Source organism: Glycine max, chromosome 10 (assembly GCF_000004515.6).
Source record: "Glycine max cultivar Williams 82 chromosome 10, Glycine_max_v4.0, whole genome shotgun sequence".
Lineage (NCBI taxonomy): Eukaryota > Viridiplantae > Streptophyta > Magnoliopsida > Fabales > Fabaceae > Glycine > Glycine max.
The window spans coordinates 51,054,793-51,074,106 of record NC_038246.2 but is presented as its reverse complement, the minus strand read 5'-3'; the positions used below and the strand labels follow the sequence as shown (position 1 = coordinate 51,074,106).

Sequence of the window (19,314 nt, the reverse complement as noted above, 5' to 3'; positions counted from 1 at the left end):
AGACATAAAAGTATATAAAAACAGGTTTATGTTTCTTTAACAAAACCTGTTTACTTCTTAAAAAAATCACATTTTAAAAAAATAAATACTTTTTGAAAAATTTAAACAATCTTCTAACCCATTATCAAAAATAATTTGATGTTTCTTAAATAATTTTTTGAAAGCTTATATAGTATGTATCAAAAATAATTTTATGCTTTTTAAATATTTTTTAAGAGTTTAAATAGTATTTATATATTCATTCAGTGTTTGAAACAAACACACAATAAACGTACTCACCTCACTCAAATAAAAATCACATTTACATCACTCAATACAGACGCAGACACATTTTAGAATACAAAATATATAATACTTGAGACCGAGAACGTGGAGTGGTTCATTGAAGTCGATGCTCTGCGAACACAATATTAGTCTGAAACAAAACACCCAAGATATTCAACAAACTTTGCAGCTGAAACAACCCAAACTTATACAAACTTTAGTTTAAATTAAACTTAAATTTGCCAAAACAACCCAAACTTATACAAAATTGAGTTTTAAAGAATTTTTTTGATGTGAAAATATACTTTTTGAGAGCAGTCAAACATGTTATGAAACTAAATTTATTTTTAAAAGTACAATTAACCCTCGTAAGTATATTTCGAACGGTCAATCAAACATATCTTAATTCTTCACAATGACCTTTAGGTTTAGATTAGGTATTCGTAAATTACTAAGTCATTTAGTTATAAATTCACACATCGTGTGAAAAACTTTGTAGGACGACTCTAAGTTAGCACTTTTTCATTTTTTATTTTTGTAAAACTATTTTTCTATTTTTTTTTTGTAAATTAATGTTTTTTCCAATTTTAATTACTGTAAATTTGTTTATTTATTTCTAGTTCATGTACATTTTTTTAATTTTAGTTTCTTTAAGATTTTAATTTTTTTATTTATAATTCCTATAAAATTAGGTTTATAGGAATCAAAGTTGAAAATTATCAGTAACATTTATGTTATGAATTTAAAATAAAATTAATAAATTTGAATTTTGTAAATCTGAATAAATCAATTTGTAAGAGAAGACACTAAATATTTTCAAAAAGGTTGTGAATTAATATAAATGATTAAGTTATATTATATGAGTAAAAACTACCAATTAGGGAATAATTGTTGTAAGTATTGTTGACTTGATAAGTGATTTCCAATTCTTGATAGATTTTAGGGTGGGTTTGATCGATTTTTTTTTCATATCCGGAAATTATATTTGTTTAATAATGAAATTTATTAGTATTTTATAGAAGGCTTAAACATGCTGAAGGTTTCTGAAAAATGATTGATTTTTTTAGGTTTTTAATAATTTTTTTTGTTATTTTGAATATCTAAAATATTAAAATTTTTGTTTTAAATTTTTGAATATCTTACAAACTGGTATTTCAAGCATCATCAATAGCCGTCGCAGTACACCTTATCAGTTAATTGTCAAGAAGGATTCAAAATAAAAAATTTTAACACATTAGGCCCAAAATAATAATAAAATTTATTGGAAATAAAAAATAAAATTGAATTATTTATGAGAAACCTTAAATATATTTAAGTCTCTATAGAAACATAAAGGAAGTTTTATAAATAGATTTAAATATATTTTTCGTGCTTGTGTTTTTTACTTTTGTTTTTTCAAATTATTATTTTTATTTAGTTTTTATAAAATGTGGTTGTTTTATTTTTTATCTTTAAAGTATTTTAAATAATATTTTTTGTACTTTTTAAAGTGACATCTAAAATGTTTTATAAACCAAAAATAAAATAAACAATTCTGTATGGATTAAAACAATTTTTTTGTTAGAGGAAAAAATGAAAAATGATTAGGATAAAAATATATTCAAGCAAAAAAAAGAGAGAAAGAAACGGCGTCGTCCCTCTGGAAATCCGAAACGAAGCAAACAACAGAATAGAGTCAGAAGGAGAGAGAGAGAGATGGTGGTCGGTGTTCTTTCTGATTCTCCTTGATCTTCTTTTTCTCTTCGTTATTGTTCCCAACACATTCCAAACCCTAAATTTATTGCCTGGCTCTTCCATCCCCAATATCCGAACTCAAACGCGGAGTGGCAGCAGAGAACAAAAACATGTCATCTTGGCTGAGATCTGCGGTCAACAAAGCCGTCGAGGTCGGCAACAAAAACAACCTCACTCGCACCGTCAAGAACTACGCCGACACCGTCGTTCAACACGCCGGCCAAGCCGTGGCCGAGGGCGCCAAAATCCTACAGGATCGCATTGTAAATTCCACTTTTATCTTCTCTCACACCACCTTTAATTTTTAATCAATGCATCAGTTTGTATTTATAGTCACTACTCTGAAACCAATAACCACCCCTTTATGTGTGTAGTTCCAATCAAAGTGCTATGTTACCATTATTAGGGTATGTAAACATGTTGACACGAGAATGCGAATTTCTTGTGATGTTATGTTATGTGTACCGTGCAGAGTGCTCGGAATTACAGAAGTGTTGCGCAGACCATTAAAAGGTTGGAAGAAGCTGCTGTCTCGTATAGGGGACCTGAGAGAGTGCAGTTGCTTAGAAGATGGGTGGTTGTGCTTCAAGAGATTCAGAAGTTGTCCGAGGCTTCATTGGCTGAAGGCAAAGAGAGGACTCTCGAGCAGCACCTTGCGGTTGAAGAAGCCAAGGAGAACCCAAGGAAACCATCTCTGGTTAGAATTACAAATCTTCCTTCTTCGTATGTCTACTCTAGTTTGCTATAACTGTCTCTTAAATTAGAGAAATGCTAACACACTTTTTCTATTGTTGACTTAAATTGATTGGAAATTACAAAATTGTGTAGGATAAAATGTGTTAAAGGAGTGCCATGTTAGCATTCGTCCTGAAATTATGGCGTATTAAGCCAATCTCATGCTTTCTACTCCGCCCTAGTTGAATCTAGTCTACGTCAGAACCTTTTGCTGTTTGTTTTCCCACTGCTATGTCTTTTTTCCTGTTTTGGATGATAATAAGATTCTTGGGTTGTTGGCTTCTGTCTTTTTCTCCCAATTAGATTACAGTAGGAAATTTTCCCTGTTGGTCAGTATTATATAAAATCCTACTCTGTGATGCCACTATATATATTAGAAAATATTAATTTATGAGATCCTTCTTTGTTTGTTTATTATGTGTCGATGCTTAAATTTTGAAGTTGCTATTGTAGTCCTTGAGTTAGTAAACATAATCGCATCCTTTTTACCTTTGATATTTGTGTTTGTTATTCTACTGTTTCTTTTCAGGTTCTTTATTACGATTCTGATGTTGGGGGAGAACCATTAAATTTCCGTGATGTTTTTCTTCAAAGTCAGGCATTGGAGGGTATAACGTTATCCATGGTATGTTTAATTAATGTTAATTATTATGTATAATTATGCTGAACTTCCCATGGTATATTGGTACGTAAGTTTATAACATAGATATCTATGCTTTTGGTTTGTTCTGTAAGCATAAAACTGTAGATTTTCAAAATGTCTTAGCAAAATGGGTGGAAAAAGAAAAGCTTGTTTCAAGTGTATTTGTGAAGTGAGGCATGACATTTAGTTTGGTGAATGCCCAAGGTGCAAGCTTGAGATTCGTTGTCTCAGTCTCTCAGACTGTGAAGTATGTACACATGCAGTTTAAGTGTTATGCTCTTTTATATCTATTTCTTGCTTTCTCCCCCCTCTTGATTATTGGTGGGGTCGAATTAAAATTTAATATTCTTAAGTGCACTTTGTATGTCCAAAACGTTAATTTATTGTAGAAATTAATATAATCACTTTATTTTAAAAAAGAGTTAATAACTTCTTGTGAATATTCCATCAATCATATTTTGATGTAGCTGAACATACCTTCTTGTTCCTTTGATTTTCTTTGGTGTATGCAGCTTTATGTTCTACTATCATCATTATATTGGTAAAAGAATATCATTCTGGATAAAGTCAATTTGTTTGTTTTTGCTGATAATGGAGGTTAACCGCAGGGTTAACTCTTTTCTATTCCTCAGATTATTCATGCTCCGAATGAGGAAGAGGTTTCCCTTCTCCTGGAGATGTTTGGGTGAGTATATTACTTTTATGTTCACACACACATGAGGAGAGATCAAGTTACACCAAGAGTAACTATAAGAAAGTTACTCTTCACCCTCACCATTCATTTTCTTGAAATCTAATGGTTGCAATGAGTAACTAATCTTAACCATTAAATTTCAACAAAATGAATGGTGAGGATGAAAAGTAACTTTCTTAGAGTTACTCATGATTTAACTTGATCCCTCCTCTCTCTCTCTCTCTCTCCCCCTATATATATATATATATATATATATATATATATATTTGGATGTTTCCGGCCATGACTCCTCTTGGATTTTATGTTTATGAATATGACATGGTCTAGCTCCTCCACGATATGAAACCCTTCTGTGCATATTTACCTGTGACTTATATGATCAATGTTCATGATTGTGAACATATTGTCTTTGCCACTTAAAATTTTAATTTCATCTGTGTCTTTGTGAGAAACTTTTATATTGCAGTTCAGCTGAAGATACATCTAATCATATTTTCCTCATCCTTATTTATATAGACTTTGTCTTACTGGAGGAAAAGAAGTTCATAATGCCATAGTGAGCAGCCTGCAAGATTTAGCAACAGCTTTTTCAAGCTATGAAGATGAAGTACTGGTAAGTATGATGTTGACTTCACTCATATGATCTATAGGTAGATATATTCTTCAGTATTAATGCTATGTATGCTTTCTTCTCTCTTTGATTAATTGTATTTTTGGAGTTTAATTGTGACTTCGCAAAATCTTTGAAGGTTCTTTGATGCGTTGACCATTGATAATCATTTTTTTATATTCACACTGAAGTTTCAATTTTCAGAATGCATATTTTTAACACCTGGAGTAGCGTTTTCCTTAACTAATTTTAAGATTTTATTTTAAACATCTGAATTCTGAAATTTTCCTCAACACTGAAGTTTTGATTGTTCTTAACAAAACTTTATGTTGTACAAAAGAGTGAAAAGACTATTAAAATAAAAAAAATAAATTATCGGGAAGCATTCAACCTAAAATTATGTATTAGTGATGCTAACATAACTAGTACGAAATTACTATTAAGAACCAAATTAGGAACTTGTCCTCTATTCCAAACATGGTTATCCTGTTTCAGATCCTTGATTGCATTATCAATTTTATTTCTTGTTATATCATTTTTAAAACGTAGGAAGTAGGAACTGGGATTTAATCTATGATTAATGCTAATATTTATAACTTATTAGAATGGAGAGAATGGGATAAAAATCAGAATTTTATAACTTCATTTATGGATTTTTTATATATCATAATTTTGTGTAGAGACTAGAGAGAATACCAATCAACACCTAATATCTCAATTTAAAAGGTGACCTTAAAGTGCTCATTGAAAGTAATTAAAATGAAATGTACCCCCCTTTAGACAACTCAAAACTTAGTAGATAGAGTTGTGAGACATGCAAGGCGAATTTGTGGGTTTAAACTCCCATGTTTTCTCTTAATACCTATCAGTGGTGGCCTCTCTTGTTCTTTAATGCATTCAGTGAGATTGTTTTATGTTTACCTTGTTCAAATTGTTTCAATGTTTACCTTCTTTGATGCATTCAGTGAAATTGTTTGATGTTTAAGTTGTTCTTTAGGTGAAGCAAGAGGAATTACTTCAGTTTGCGCAAGGTGCCATCACTGGGTTGAAAATCAATTCTGATGCTTCAAGGTCGGTGTGAAGCAATGAGTTTCCATTGCCACTTTCTTTGTACCATCTCTGCTAGACACTTGAGTTTTGAGGCTAGATCTGAAGTTTAAATTCCAGAATCTATTAGTTGTGTTTATCAATCTCTGGAGATTTTATCTTTAACCAAGCTGAATGACATCGTGTGATTCATTTATGCCTTTCTCTCTGTGGTTACTATTTGATTTTTTTGAAGTTATAATCCAATTTAAGTAATGATTTGTACGGCGATTTTTCTAATAAGGACAATGCTGTTCTACATTGAGTATGATTCCAGGCATCTGGAAATATAAGCTCAACTATAATCAGGGACTACAATTCTAAAAAATTTACTAATACATGCCTTTAACTAATAACAAATAAAAATGAAATAAAATGGCAAGGCCACTTTATAAATAGAGTGTGATCTTTATAGAAGATAAACCACATCCAATAATTTTTTTTCTCAGGTTTAGGCTTTTGCTTTCTTGATCTACTTTTGGATGGTCTCACATATAAAGTAGTTGATTATATCTATCTGTATACTGATAAGTCAATCATTCCATGCTATTTGTAAAGCCCAGACCATTTTAAAGTTGCTTTAATTGATAATATATGAAATAATCTTATTGAATGTCTATTGTCTAATATTAGGCAGCAGGATTCGTTGTTGCTTTTGGGTCAAGTTAAAATATTTTTACTTTGCATGAGTTATTAAAAAACTTTTGAAATGTTTCATTTATCAGAAGATCCATGTTTGCTGCTATAATATAAAGTGAGAAAACTGAGCTGCTACCTCACTTCACATATTGTTTTGCTTTCTGACTGCAGAATAGATGCTGAAGCCTCTAATCTGAAGAAAAAGCTCACTGAGATAACAACTTCACAGGGGCCTGTAAGCAAAGTTGATTATAAAGCGGCTGAGGAAACAATAGCAACGCTAGAGGTTTGTTTGGCATAACTTCCTCTCTGAATCCTTTTGTTGTGTCAGTAATGAATTTTTGCCATGTGACTAATAATATATATGATCTTATTTTCTACCGTTATTTGGAGAAGTGGTGTTACTAGACTGTAAATTGAATTCCTGAGCTCTTAAATTCCATGGGTGATTTTAACAAATTTCTCCATCACTCCTCACCCCTCAACAAAAACATAACATTAATCAAATGCCACTTTTTATCCTTTAAAATATTTTCTGTTTTCGATTTTGAAGCTTTATAGTGATTGATTATTAATTGAATCTGTGATGCTTTTATACCTTTTCACTTGAACTTTTTTAGCTTTACTTATCAACCATCATAAGAGTTTAGACTCCAGAGCTCCTTCCTGAATTAAATTCCACAAACCTAAGTGTTGTGAACTGTGAGACCAATGTTTAGAAGAGAATCAAGCACTTCAGAGATTGATTAATTTAATACAAATTTATATGTAATTATTTACTGTATTTATATAGACCTTTCTGTGTTAAAGATGGATTATAACCAACCAGTCATTTTGCAGGCTCTGAAAATTGCCCTTGCTCAGATTAGAATCTGTTCCAGACTGGAAGCCTTATTGCTGAAGAAAAAAAATTTAAGCAATGGAGACTCTCCCGAAATTCATGCTCAAAAGGTACAATTATTTCCTTTATGGGTTTTACAAGAGGTACTTCTTAGAATGTGAGTTTTGGGCCTAACTCAATCCCAAAAGCTACCTTATAGGGTGAAGATTGCCTCTCATTTATATATTCTAAAATCTTTGGATTTTTCCCAATACACCTCCTCACGCCCAACACTATGGGCTTGGTGCGTGGAGACATGGTGGGTGGCCTGTATTAATGGATCCAGGATAGGCTTGGATACCATAAACGAATCTGTGAGAGAATATAGAAAGGTAATCTGAGGTGAAAATGCTGATATTATTCAACCCAAACAGAAACTGATTACACTTAAGTTTATATAGCAGTTACATTTATGTAACTGCCAACTAATCTGAGTTAGTTAGTGACAGCTTTCATACAGCTGTCCTAACTACTAAGCTAACTAACTAACTACTAACAGTAGTTAGGCTAAAAAAAGAAAAGAACAAGTAAACCGAGTAAGTATACTCCTATAGTACTAATTATATTTCCTTGTATGAAAACTAATTTCATGGAGCAATTAAAGTAATAATGGTTTACCTCAAGTTGACTAAAATAAAATTGAATCACTCAAAATATGGAGAAAAACTGAAAAGAAAATTAGAAAGATTTTGTAGTATTTCTAATTTTCGGTTACCCTTCTCTTGTTGTTTATCATATCAACAAAATATTATGGTTATTTTTTAATTCTATCATTTATTTTATTCTTTCCATTAACTTGACATCGCCAAAAGGCAAAATTAATCTCTACATTATCATTTTTTATTTTAATTGTCCCTTTATATTTTGTTATCGAGTTGTATGCAAATTGTGAAACAATAAAACTACCAGATTCCCTATTTTGATTCAACTATTTTTTGAGCGGGAATGAGATTTGTAGAACATTCTGTTTTGGCAATATTGTCAGTCTTATTGGACTGTTCTGATTGAATGTAGTTGTCTATTGTTTTCTCCTTTTTTTCTTCTTTCTGGGTCATATCTTTATATTATTTCTTATCCATAGCAATACTTTTGTGTTTTTAAGTAGGTTGATAAGCTGAAGGTATTAACGGAGTCTCTTGCCAACTCTGCTACAAAAGCTGAAAAGCGTATTTTAGATAACAGGTAGACTGCCAAATTATGAACTTTTCTATTATACTTTTCTTTTGATTTTTTTCTTATCTGAATTAATATTTCTATAGTCGCCAGAGAAACATTTTTTGTTGAAGCATTTTTTTTTGCTTTAAAATAGTACATTTCTTTTTGGTTTCTGATGAATAAATCAGTTTTATTTTAAAAGTGGCCCAAATATCCCAGAAGTATGCCCCTCTTTTTAGAAATTGTGGTGGTGGTGGTATCATGCGTAACCCATTAGACGTTATTTAACAATGGATTATTTATATACTTTTTACATGTTCATAGTATGTTGTATAAAGTATCTGTATGCTGTCTTCACTTAGAAACAGGGTGAGCTGTGAGTCTGTCTCTTGGTGGCTATAAGAACTTTGAACATTTCTCTGAACTGTAAGCTTAGGATTTGTTAGAAATAAGGGCAAATTTGTAGGATGATGATTTAGGATTTGTCGTTTTGGAGGGAATTTCAAGTATTTAGTTGGGCAATAGATCAGAAAACAATTTAGATCATCAAAGTATATAGATTAAATAGAGATTGAGGAGACCTTTGAATCACACCCAACAGAGAGACGCAACATCTGGTGGCTATGGGTATTGTTCTAAGTGATGTTCATCATCATCATCATATCACCATTAGAGGAAACATCTTATATGAAAATGAGAATTAAATCTGAGCTTTATAACCTTACAATATAGAGGGTTGAGATTTAATGTCAAAAAGTCACATGACTTTTTAAGTGGTAATAAGACATTAAATCTTGACTGTCCATGTTTTTTCATACAGTCCAAATTTAATCCTCTCACTCTCATATGATATGTCCTCTCTCTCTCTCTCTCTCTCTTTATATATATATATATATATATATATATACTTATATATACTTGGTTTCATTACTTGTACAGTACCTGTCAAACTTGGGTCTAAGTATTCTACGAATTTAAATAAGTTAATAACCAGTCACTAGAAACTACAAAACACATTGAAATCCAAATAACTGACATTACAAAAATAAAACCTACAACCTGAAGGACAGATTTTAAATCCTACTAAATACCTAACTGCAAGTAATTGAAGAAATAATGAAATATATTGTGGGCAAAGTTGAGATAATTGATTCTAAATTATAAAACAATGAAATGGTGCAGCAGGTCTACTATCAAATCTTAACAAAATTATAAAATATTTGCAACTTTTTTGTTAGAAAATATTTGGGTATATGAACTCATGTTTTTTGGATTGCGCTGCCTGCTTTTGAGGCCATAGGGGTGAAACTGACCTGTGATTTGGGGACGGGGAGGGGAGGTTTAGTTGCTATCCACACTATTTAATTACGAAAACTGGTGTGAAGAGATTCCATTGTTTTGGTTCAAAATTAATGTCCTATTTTAGAAATTCAAAGATTAGTCGGTACTATTTGTTCTGTTCAGTCATGTTTGTCACTGTCAGTGGGCAATACTGAAGATGACAACTAAATTTTTTATTCTAAAGTGCTAGCAAAGTAGCCAATTTAATGAATATTCTACCTTCTGCCTACACTTCTAGTTCTTTTGTTTAGTTTATGAAGATGATGTCACAAACCAACCCTGATTAATGGGTTTATTTTCCACTATTCAATACCTTGCTTCAGATACTGAACACTTAACCATGTGTCCTCTCTCTATAATTTGACAGACTACAAAAAGAGGAAGCATTAAAGGTTCGAGTGACTAAAGATGGTGAGGCTAGTGAAAAGGAGAAGGTAATGTGTTCAGCAGGGCATCATTATATTGATTGTCGATTATCACTAGTCTGTAGTATATGAGGAATGTATTATTTTTCAAATGGAATTTCATGGTTGTTCTTGTACCTATCTAGGGCATTGTTGCTATGTATGTTAGTTTGTTGATGTATTAAAAATACTGTGTGGACAATATGATTGATCCTTATAAGATCATGTACGCTTATTAGCAGAAGTTGTTATATGTAGCTTCCTTTGTCATCTATATATGTTTTTGTTCTGTCTTCATAGTTTTTAGTTTAGGCGAGACAAGGTTTTCTAGAATATGTTTTACACTCATCACTCAGGATTTATTTCTCATATTTGTTCTTTTTAATACAACTATATATGATATAGAAGGTTTGATCACTGTTCAAGATATATACTCATCGCTTTCAATTGGTTCACTGTTATTTGGGGGTTGTTTGGCTAATTAAGTTCTGTAGTGAGATGTTTATTTCTCTGTGCGCATAGGAGCAAAGATCATGCTGGACAAATCTTCCATCTGTTGTAGGGGCACAATTAATTGATTTTTCTTTCTTCCTCTTATTGTCAGGAACTGGTTACTGAGATATCTGAACTGCAATGCAAAAAAGAAGATCTCGAAGCTGAATTGAAAAAGGTATCCACCATATATTTTTGGGAGGGGGGGGGGGGGGTGGGTTGCGGTGTTAGTAATGACATTTCCTTGAGGAAGTAGGTTTATTTATTATTTGCTTCATTTCTACTCCCATGTGATGTGCCACCTCTTGCAATCTAGTATTCTTTTTTACATCCTTGTGAATTATGCATCGATATTTGTTGAGGAAACATTGTGCTGTTAGGTTTTAACATATGTAAGATTCTATGGATGTGAAAGTTAAATTTTGTTCTTCAAGTCAACTGCTAATATCATAAATTGTAGTTTGTCTTATTTTCTTGTCAAAATGACTCCTCACTTTAATAATCTATGGGGTATTGTTGGTGGATCCGTGAAGCCTTTAACTTGATTTATAAATAATTGAAACCTGGCTTCTGAGGTGTAGGTTAGCACTACTTTGGCTGCTGCTCAAGCACGACTATGGAATGTGAGGGAAGAGAGAGACCAGTTTGAGGAAGCAAACAATCAGATAGTTGAACACCTGAAAATAAAGGTTTGAGGTTCTATTTTTCATGGCTGTGAATTGTTAAATCAATGTTCCTGAATAGTGTTACTCTCAGCATCCTGTTGTCTGAAATTTTGACTTGACCTTGATTCACAGGAAGATGAACTTTCAAAATCAATCAGCTCATGTAGGGTTGAAGCAGATGTTATCAAAACCTGGATTAATTTTCTGGAAGATACTTGGGTTCTTCAGTGGTCAAATGCAGAAATTAATGACAAGCAGGTCAAGTATGTAATTGAACTTACTGAACTTAAGTAATGATAAATGTTTTGATGCTTGTAGAAGAGTCTAATTTGAGTGGTAAGACTCCGTGTGTATATAAATATATACACAAAACTAAGGTTTATGAGTGTGCATTAGATTAGGTGTAATTCCAACTTCACATATACTCAGTTGACAATATCCTTCAACCAGAAATCTGGAAATTATACTTATTTTGCCATTGTTCCTTATTTTTCATAAATTAGTATTTTAACTAATCCTTACATTTTTGAAGTGATGAATTGGAGAGACATGAGGACTACTTTGTGAACTTGGCCATTCAACTTCTTACTACTTACCAGGTTCTTATTGCCCTTTGCTGATTCAAATAATGAATGTATAATGACAGCCACCTTTTTGCTTCCCTCCATTTTTTCCCCATTGGTTGTATGACCTGCTATTTGTGTGCAGAAAGAGTTAGAGCCTTGCATTAACCATATCAAAACATTTGTCGTGAACCTCAAGAATTTAAGTCAGAGGTAATGCCTTTTTAAGGGCATATGTTTTTGGAAATTTCTTTAAGAATACTATTTTCACAATGTCAACACGCACAGATGCACACAAAATTTTAGATTCTTTCCCCCTAAAAATGAGCAGTTAATCAAATGGTTGGTATAATATTCATTTGTACATAAAATATCAGACTAAAATTTTAAAAATATACATTTGCATGTGCCCACTTGTATGTGGCTAATTGTTTATCTATTTTCTGCAATTTCTGGAAGATACAGGTTAGAGATGACACCCAGTGCAGATACTGATGAGTCAGAAGTATTAAGTCCAAGGAGAAATCTTGAGGAGGAATATTTGACCTATGAAGCCAAGGTATGTATGTAACATAGATAAATTTGAAATCACTGGTTTGTTCATCCAACAGTTTTTGTATTGATTCTCCTCCATAAAAGTGTACCTTTGTCCTGGACTGTTTAGTTTTTTAGTTTGATGGCTGTGTAGAATGTTGTCCTATTGTATTGTACACTCTTATGTAAACCACACTTCTGTAAATTTTCTTTCTTTATTTCTAGGTAATTTTTTTTTTGGATTTTGCAAGTACTTGCTGTCCTGAATTTGATTTTTGACTTCACCTTGTGGGATAAGACTATCGCTGTTGCTGCTGCTGCTGCCATAAGTCTTTACTGTCTACTTAAATATGCTTGACCCTCCAATATCTGTTGCATGCTATATGCTTTGTCCATGAACCAAAGTGATTGAGTAGTGCTATGATTTGGTTGGACTTATTGGTGGTTTTCTTTCATATTTTTTCAGATTATTACTACCTTCAGTGTAGTGGATAACATGAAACAACAGTTTTATGCTCAACACGGGAAAATTTCCAGGTTTTGTATTTTCTTTCTAGATAACTTTATGGGGGCTTTACTAATTTGTGAATTGGACAGTTGGTTGATACAAGTTCAAAATAAATATAATTTCTAAATCCAGCAGTAAATTGGAACTCTTCTAACTGGCTGACCCTAAAACCATTTTGTTTTCTTCCCGTGGAACATTTTATCATTTATGGAAATACAAGATGTTATAAATTCCGTTTCCTTGTGTAGAGGATTAGCGTTGCATCAGCTGCCATTGTACTATATTATCTCCTTTTAGCCTTTGCTTATTGGGCTCATGAATCCAGGAAAGATGAGGAGAGAGTTATAGAGCTGTTTGATGCCATTGAAAAGTTGCGAACTCAATTTGAGTCTATTGAGAGACCAATTCTTGAAATAGAGATCCCTGCAAAAGCTGAAACGCCACCTTTGGAGAAAAAGTCTGATGCTACTCCTTCAGTTTCTGTTCCAGCTCAAGGTGCTGCAGCTCAAGGTATCGAGCTTTCAAAGCCAGAAACAGATGAGCAACCAAAATCACCTTCAGTTAAGACAGACCAGATATTGGATCATGAAGCGGAATTAGCTAAGCTGGAATCTGAGTTTGGGAAGGTTAGTAAGGATTATTCAGCAGAGGAAATTGGTGATTGGGAATTTGATGAGCTTGAAAGAGAATTAAGCAAGTAGTTAGGTTATTTATGAGTAATTAATGCTTGCTGTTGCATTTTGATGATGAAGTGCAAGTACCATAAATTTGTAAGCCATAGGTCGGCTGTTAATGAAGCTTCAATCTGGATCGGATTCCTTTGAATTTGTAAACATTACATAGCATAATTTCTTTATTCTTCTGTAAATTAACGGGTTTGCAACTTGCAGCCCAGTCAACAAAAGATTTGAAATGATCAGTATGGTTAGAATTTTGAACTTCGGATGATATTGGTGCGCATAGATGGAAACGTAAGCCCACTGATGGCTCGTGTCATCTGTATTTATTTATGGTATGTTTGGAGTGGAGTGAAAATAGAAAGGGAAAAAAATAAGAAAAATAAATACAGATAGAGAAAATGTGTTGTTTAGATATATATAAATTAAAAATAAATGTTGGAGGAATTTTTTCTCACTTGTTTAGATGATGTTTTTTTTTTTTGTGAAGATTTAGATGAGTAGAACAGTGGAAAAAAAATGAATGTCTAAAAAAATTAACTAAGAATGCTTAACCTTTTTACAACAAATTTTTGTCACATCGTTATAAAAAAGTTATTTATAAAAGTAAAACAACAAATGTAAAAAAATATAACCTCTCGTTTATGCTAGACTTACCAAAATATTTATTTTCTTATTGCCAAAAAAAGTCTATTTCTTTTCGATACCAAAATGTTTGCTTCACAAATTAAAAAGTTTATTCTAGGAACTAAGGATCAGTTTGTTTGCCTCAAGTAATAACATCATGTTTTAATGCATTCTTATTTCCATGTTAAAAGATGGGAATGAGGGTAGTTATTTTCTAATCTCATTATAACTTTCATTTTTATTTTTATTTTTTAATTCAATAATTTTTAAATTTAAGAAATATTCCTAAGAATCTTAAAAGCTAACCAAAGGTATTTTTAAATACATCAAAGAATAAACGTGATTCCCAGGAATACTATGTCATACACGTCGTCACCTGGTATTGCTGAAATTTGTTCACCAGTGACCACTATTAATCTTGTTAATTTTGTTAACATGATTAGTAGAAACGACTCATGAATCTAGTATACATGTTGGACAAATGCACAAAGTTTATTATTAGTCCTGAGGTGGATGGTATATTTGATTGGGCAAAAAAGAAGCTTATTGGTGTAACAAGGAAACGTAGTACTTTTTTAATCTGATCCCTTCCGGTAACAAAAATAAAGTAGGGATGCAGTTTAATCAATCTCGACATTGTATTATAAATTAAGTAGGTTTCAGAAAATAAAAAGGAATTGCTCGACAACCTAACTTGGCGACAAATTGGGCATGAAAGTAAGGTTAGCATACCTAGGACCTTCATCGACAGAAAGAACCAAACCATACTTGGTGGTGTTTTTTTTAGCAAATAATAATCTGAAACTGGGGGAAAAAAGAGGAAAAGTTGGGACCTTGTTTCGTTTGTGACTAAAAAAATGGATAAAGGAAAGGGATGGTAATCCCAAAAGATTATGACAAAACAAACTCTCGAGCTTTGCAGGCATTCCGGCCTCAGTCCCTTCTCCCACCATTACTTGTCGGGTCATTCTTGTTCTCTGTGTGCATTTACTATATTTACTTTATTCACTTACATTTTTCAAAATGAAAATTAATAAACACAAAAGTGGCTATAAAAAAAAAGAAGACAAGAATAATTACAAATGAATGGAAAAGATGCCCATGTTTTGCATCCGTGTACACCAAAAGGTTTGGCAGTGCTTTTCTTTTCCCGTGTGCAAATTATACTAAAGTGCGTTAAAAACAAAGGCAGAAAGGAACCCAGTTGAAAGTGGAAGAATGTAACCTCAACTGTTACTTAATCATGTGTACCACGTACTCCCCTTTCCTAATCATATGTTCATTTTGGTGCACAGCACAATCATAAGTACTAACATGAATGCCAAAGTGCATGCCGTGGGACATATCTTGTTCATAAACCCAATTTGATTGCATGGAAAATTGTTGTGTGTTACACAAGATTCCAAAACAGCTTTTCAAGAAATAATTGACAAGATAAATATAAATATCATTCAACCATCCATCCCTTTCTTCTTGAAATAACCCAAACAGCAATAATCAAATCAATTGCTACAATCATCATGTAATATCTTGATTCTAGCTTGCCATTGTACAAGACTTCTTCATGCCAACTGCACTAACCAAGTAACTAACCTGAGCCACACTGCAGTTTTTGGTCAATTTCTCTACATTATTAGTTCCTTGAGGAAACAAAATAATGGAAACCGTGTCATGCTAGTTACCATTAGCAGCTAGTAAATTATAAAAGTAGCAATCCCAATGAGAAATAAGCCACAAACAAAGTTTATGTTGGGTGGGTCAGTGCTTCCCCCCATAAGAAAATCAACCAGATTTTAATTTTACATTTGGATGCTTGCAGACAAACTCCTTCAATAATGACAAGACATGAAATAAAAAATAAAAAAGCAATAAGATTAGAATACCACTAATTCCAGGATAATGCTTTTTGAATATATGATTTTATGCACTTCCAAAAGCAGCTGTACTAGTACTACTCTTCATTTTTCCATAATAAAAGCTCATCTACCATTAGCTGTTATCCCCTCATAGGAAGAAGTCCAAAATACCTGAGTTTGTGTACCTGAGAGGCTTAAATGGCCACTACACTCTTTGCATGTGACCCTGCAGAAGATGATTACATTGACATGGAAGTCAACTCATACTCCAACTTCTTCTGCCATTCTCAATCTCATCCACAGCCTAGAGAATTTGAATTCCAAATGTCCTCCATTCTTCAAGAGAAAGATACAACCACCTTACCAGCCGATGAGCTTTTCTACAAAGGAAAGCTCCTCCCTCTTCACCTTCCTCCTCGGTTACAAATGGTTGAAAAACTCCTTCAAAACTCCCCCTCCCCTTATGACAAGGAAAATGATATCTTTGAAGAGTTCTATAGCACTCCTCTAGCCACTACCTACACAACACCTACTGCAGGCACCCCATTTGAATCCTGCAACATCTCTCCATCTGATTCTTGTCAAGTAAGTAGGGAACTAAACCCTGAAGAGTATTACAACTTTGACTGTCCAACAGATACAAGTGGATTTGCTGCTGAAAACCAGAAGAAGTCATGGACCAAGAAACTGAAGCAGTCTTCACTAGGTTCAAAGTTGAAGGCTTCAAGGGCTTATCTCAAGTCTTGGTTTGGAAAATCTGGTTGCTCATATGAAACCTATGCAACCTCAACAAAAGTTGCGGATGAAGGATCGGTTTCCAAGGCCAGGGAAAATTTAAACAAGCATGTTCAAGTGGCAAAGAAACATTCATATGGCCAAATTCATAGGGACAGATATCATCAGCCCTCCAATTCTGTCATGAGAAGCTACAAAGACAAGACAGGTGAGGATGGAAGTAACCAGCACAGAAGATCATTCTCAGTCGGCATCAAACTACTTTCAGGGAACAAGTCATCATCATCAACTTCATCTGTGTCTGGCTCAACTTCATTTTCATTTTCATTTTCAAACAAATCATATGGATGCCAAGCGCGACAGCTATTGAAAAGGTGCAGCAGTGCAAATTCAGAGATAGAAAATTCAATCCAGGGAGCAATTGCACACTGCAAGAAGTCTCAGCAAATGTTCTCTTCAAAGAAGACTGCAAGTGAAGTAGGAATCTACTCAATGTCTGCATCTAGAACCTCAGTTTGTGAGGATCATGAGAGAGTAGAGCTTTGGAGGGGCTGATAGGGAATTGAAAAGTAGCTTCTGGTCATTTGCTGTATTCTTCACACATTGTCTTTCCAATTCAAAAGTAACTTTGGTGAAAGATAGCTCAATTCACCAGTACTAATTTTAGAAACACTCATGGTTGTCAACTTGTCATTGATATTTAGACCAAAGCTTCAAAATTTGGCAGAATTTTGTCCACAAAAGATATTTGCATCTGGTCCTTGATCAAATTATGATGAGTAGAAAATGACATTCTTCTGAAAATAAAAATCCAAAATTTTATTATCCACTTTCCAAGCCAAAACCTTTCCTCCAATATTTCAAGAATCAAATGGGGATTAGCCAAAACACTGAAAATTTCATTTTCATTTTAATTTTTTTGAACTCTATCAACTTAAAAACTGTTTTGGTTTTACCTCCTCCTTGTAAATCAACTGTAACAATCAATTATTATACTATGATAGGCATCAGTATGCATATACCAAGCATTTTCACATGGATCTTAAAATATAAGGAACAGTGAAGAGAAGAGTAGATTAAAAGTATAACTTCTATAGAAATCTCATTGCTTCTAAACAATGTCAACTAGAATGGTGACAATGCAACACGCACTATAAATGTCTGATACTTGATACTAATAATTTGATTCTGTTTTGCATAATTTCTTTTATCAATCATGAGAAAGAAATTATTAGTGCAAGCACAGTACAAACATAATGAGTGTAAGAGTAATGTGGACATCAGAACCCAATTGTTGAAGTGGAAAGCATAATAATATGTACAAGTATTAAATTGAGAACAGGAACATTACAAGATCTTCAGAAACAGAAAAATTCAATGTAGAAAACAAATGAGAAAGTTGTAGCTATCTACTAATGCAATCCCAGGCTAACTGTCAAAGAGTACTAATTTCAGTTTTGTGTTCAAATGATGGCAAGAAATAAAGAACACCAATCTTTTCATGTCATGTGCCGATGAATTGTAATTGCATACCTGTAAAGTTTCATAATCTAATTTGTCATTAACTTAATGAGCTTTATTTAATGAATAAATAAGTGTGATTGCAATACACCAATTTTTTTGAATAAATAAGTCTATTTTAAAATACATGTATTTTAGGTCCCTTCTAATTATCAAATATCGAGGGTAACAATCATCATGATTGTAGAAGCCCACCTGTCTTCGTCCCTATAAGACATTTATATGCCTTTTAACTCCTGTATGAAAAAAATTTCTTGATCATTAAAGTAAGCTTATTCTATAATATTGCAAAAAGCTTGTCAGAGCAACTAAGAAAGAAAAAATAAAGAAAAAAAGGGAGATAAAAGAAGAGTTGGGAGGAAGTAAGCTTCATACGTGAAAGAGTACGTTACAATAATCACACTTGAAATATAAAGAAAAGTATCAGTGCGGACAAAGTGACAAACAGCTTTTTAAGGTGGTTCTATTCTGATTTCTTTAAGTTATCAGATGTTTGACAAAAGAAAAATTGTTAAATATATTTGATATATTATATGAATGCCTTCTCCGAATGGCACATCACAAGAACCTCTATTGTTTTGAATTTTAATATGACAACTGCTTTGAACTTTGATTTTCTACTCAAGGAGGGGTCCTCATAATTTACGCTATTTTAAATGAGAAGTTTGTTGTGTATCAAAAGGTCATTGAATTTACTAAGCACAAAAAGCTATTACAATCAACATGGTGTGTATAGTTGGTAGATGCATGTGGATAGGAAATGGGTCTTCAAGTTTGTGTATGAAATAAGTGAATAACATCCGTTGAGAGAGGTACCTTGAGAGATTAGTTGGTTGGTAAAGAAAAAAACTTGACAGGGAGTATACAATGTATAATACATCATAATTGCCATTTTTTCTTTCATATGTGTCTGATTTTGTGTACAGTATGTGTTTATTCTGCAAATAGAGC

At 32.8% G+C, this 19,314-nt stretch overlaps 2 protein-coding genes across 3 annotated transcripts; both read left to right on the top strand.

Moving 5' to 3' along the window:
• Positions 1-1,879: 1,879 nt before the first annotated feature.
• On the top strand, positions 1,880-13,851 carry LOC100778459 (uncharacterized). Of its 2 annotated transcripts, none has more exons than XM_003536734.5 (18): positions 1,880-2,261; positions 2,471-2,695; positions 3,263-3,358; positions 4,009-4,061; positions 4,587-4,683; positions 5,678-5,751; positions 6,577-6,691; positions 7,246-7,356; positions 8,391-8,467; positions 10,149-10,215; positions 10,790-10,855; positions 11,259-11,366; positions 11,475-11,605; positions 11,875-11,941; positions 12,051-12,118; positions 12,371-12,464; positions 12,906-12,976; positions 13,273-13,851. In XM_003536734.5, exons 1-18 carry the CDS (start codon positions 2,109-2,111, stop codon positions 13,646-13,648), a joined length of 2,049 nt encoding a protein of 682 aa, XP_003536782.1. In that variant the 5' UTR covers positions 1,880-2,108; the 3' UTR covers positions 13,649-13,851. The 2 variants fall into 2 exon arrangements, with proteins under 2 accessions (XP_003536782.1, XP_014618930.1); XM_014763444.3 differs by having other exon boundaries at positions 12,365-12,464.
• Positions 13,852-16,123: 2,272 nt separating this feature from the next.
• On the top strand, positions 16,124-18,356 carry LOC100816940 (probable membrane-associated kinase regulator 4). The gene has a single exon (XM_006589691.4). It carries the CDS (start codon positions 16,306-16,308, stop codon positions 17,395-17,397), a length of 1,092 nt encoding a protein of 363 aa, XP_006589754.1. The 5' UTR covers positions 16,124-16,305; the 3' UTR covers positions 17,398-18,356.
• Positions 18,357-19,314: the final 958 nt, after the last annotated feature.

Bases quoted from the DNA above. Each gene is read 5' to 3' on its own strand.
- LOC100778459 (XM_014763444.3), top strand. From the start codon at position 2,109: ATGTCATCTTGGCTGAGATCTGCGGTCAACAAAGCCGTCGAGGTCGGC. The intron at 2,696-3,262 runs GTTAGAATTACA...GTTTCTTTTCAG, and splicing joins ACCCAAGGAAACCATCTCTG to GTTCTTTATTACGATTCTGA. The intron at 11,942-12,050 runs GTTCTTATTGCC...ATTTGTGTGCAG, and splicing joins AACTTCTTACTACTTACCAG to AAAGAGTTAGAGCCTTGCAT.
- LOC100816940 (XM_006589691.4), top strand. From the start codon at position 16,306: ATGGCCACTACACTCTTTGCATGTGACCCTGCAGAAGATGATTACATT.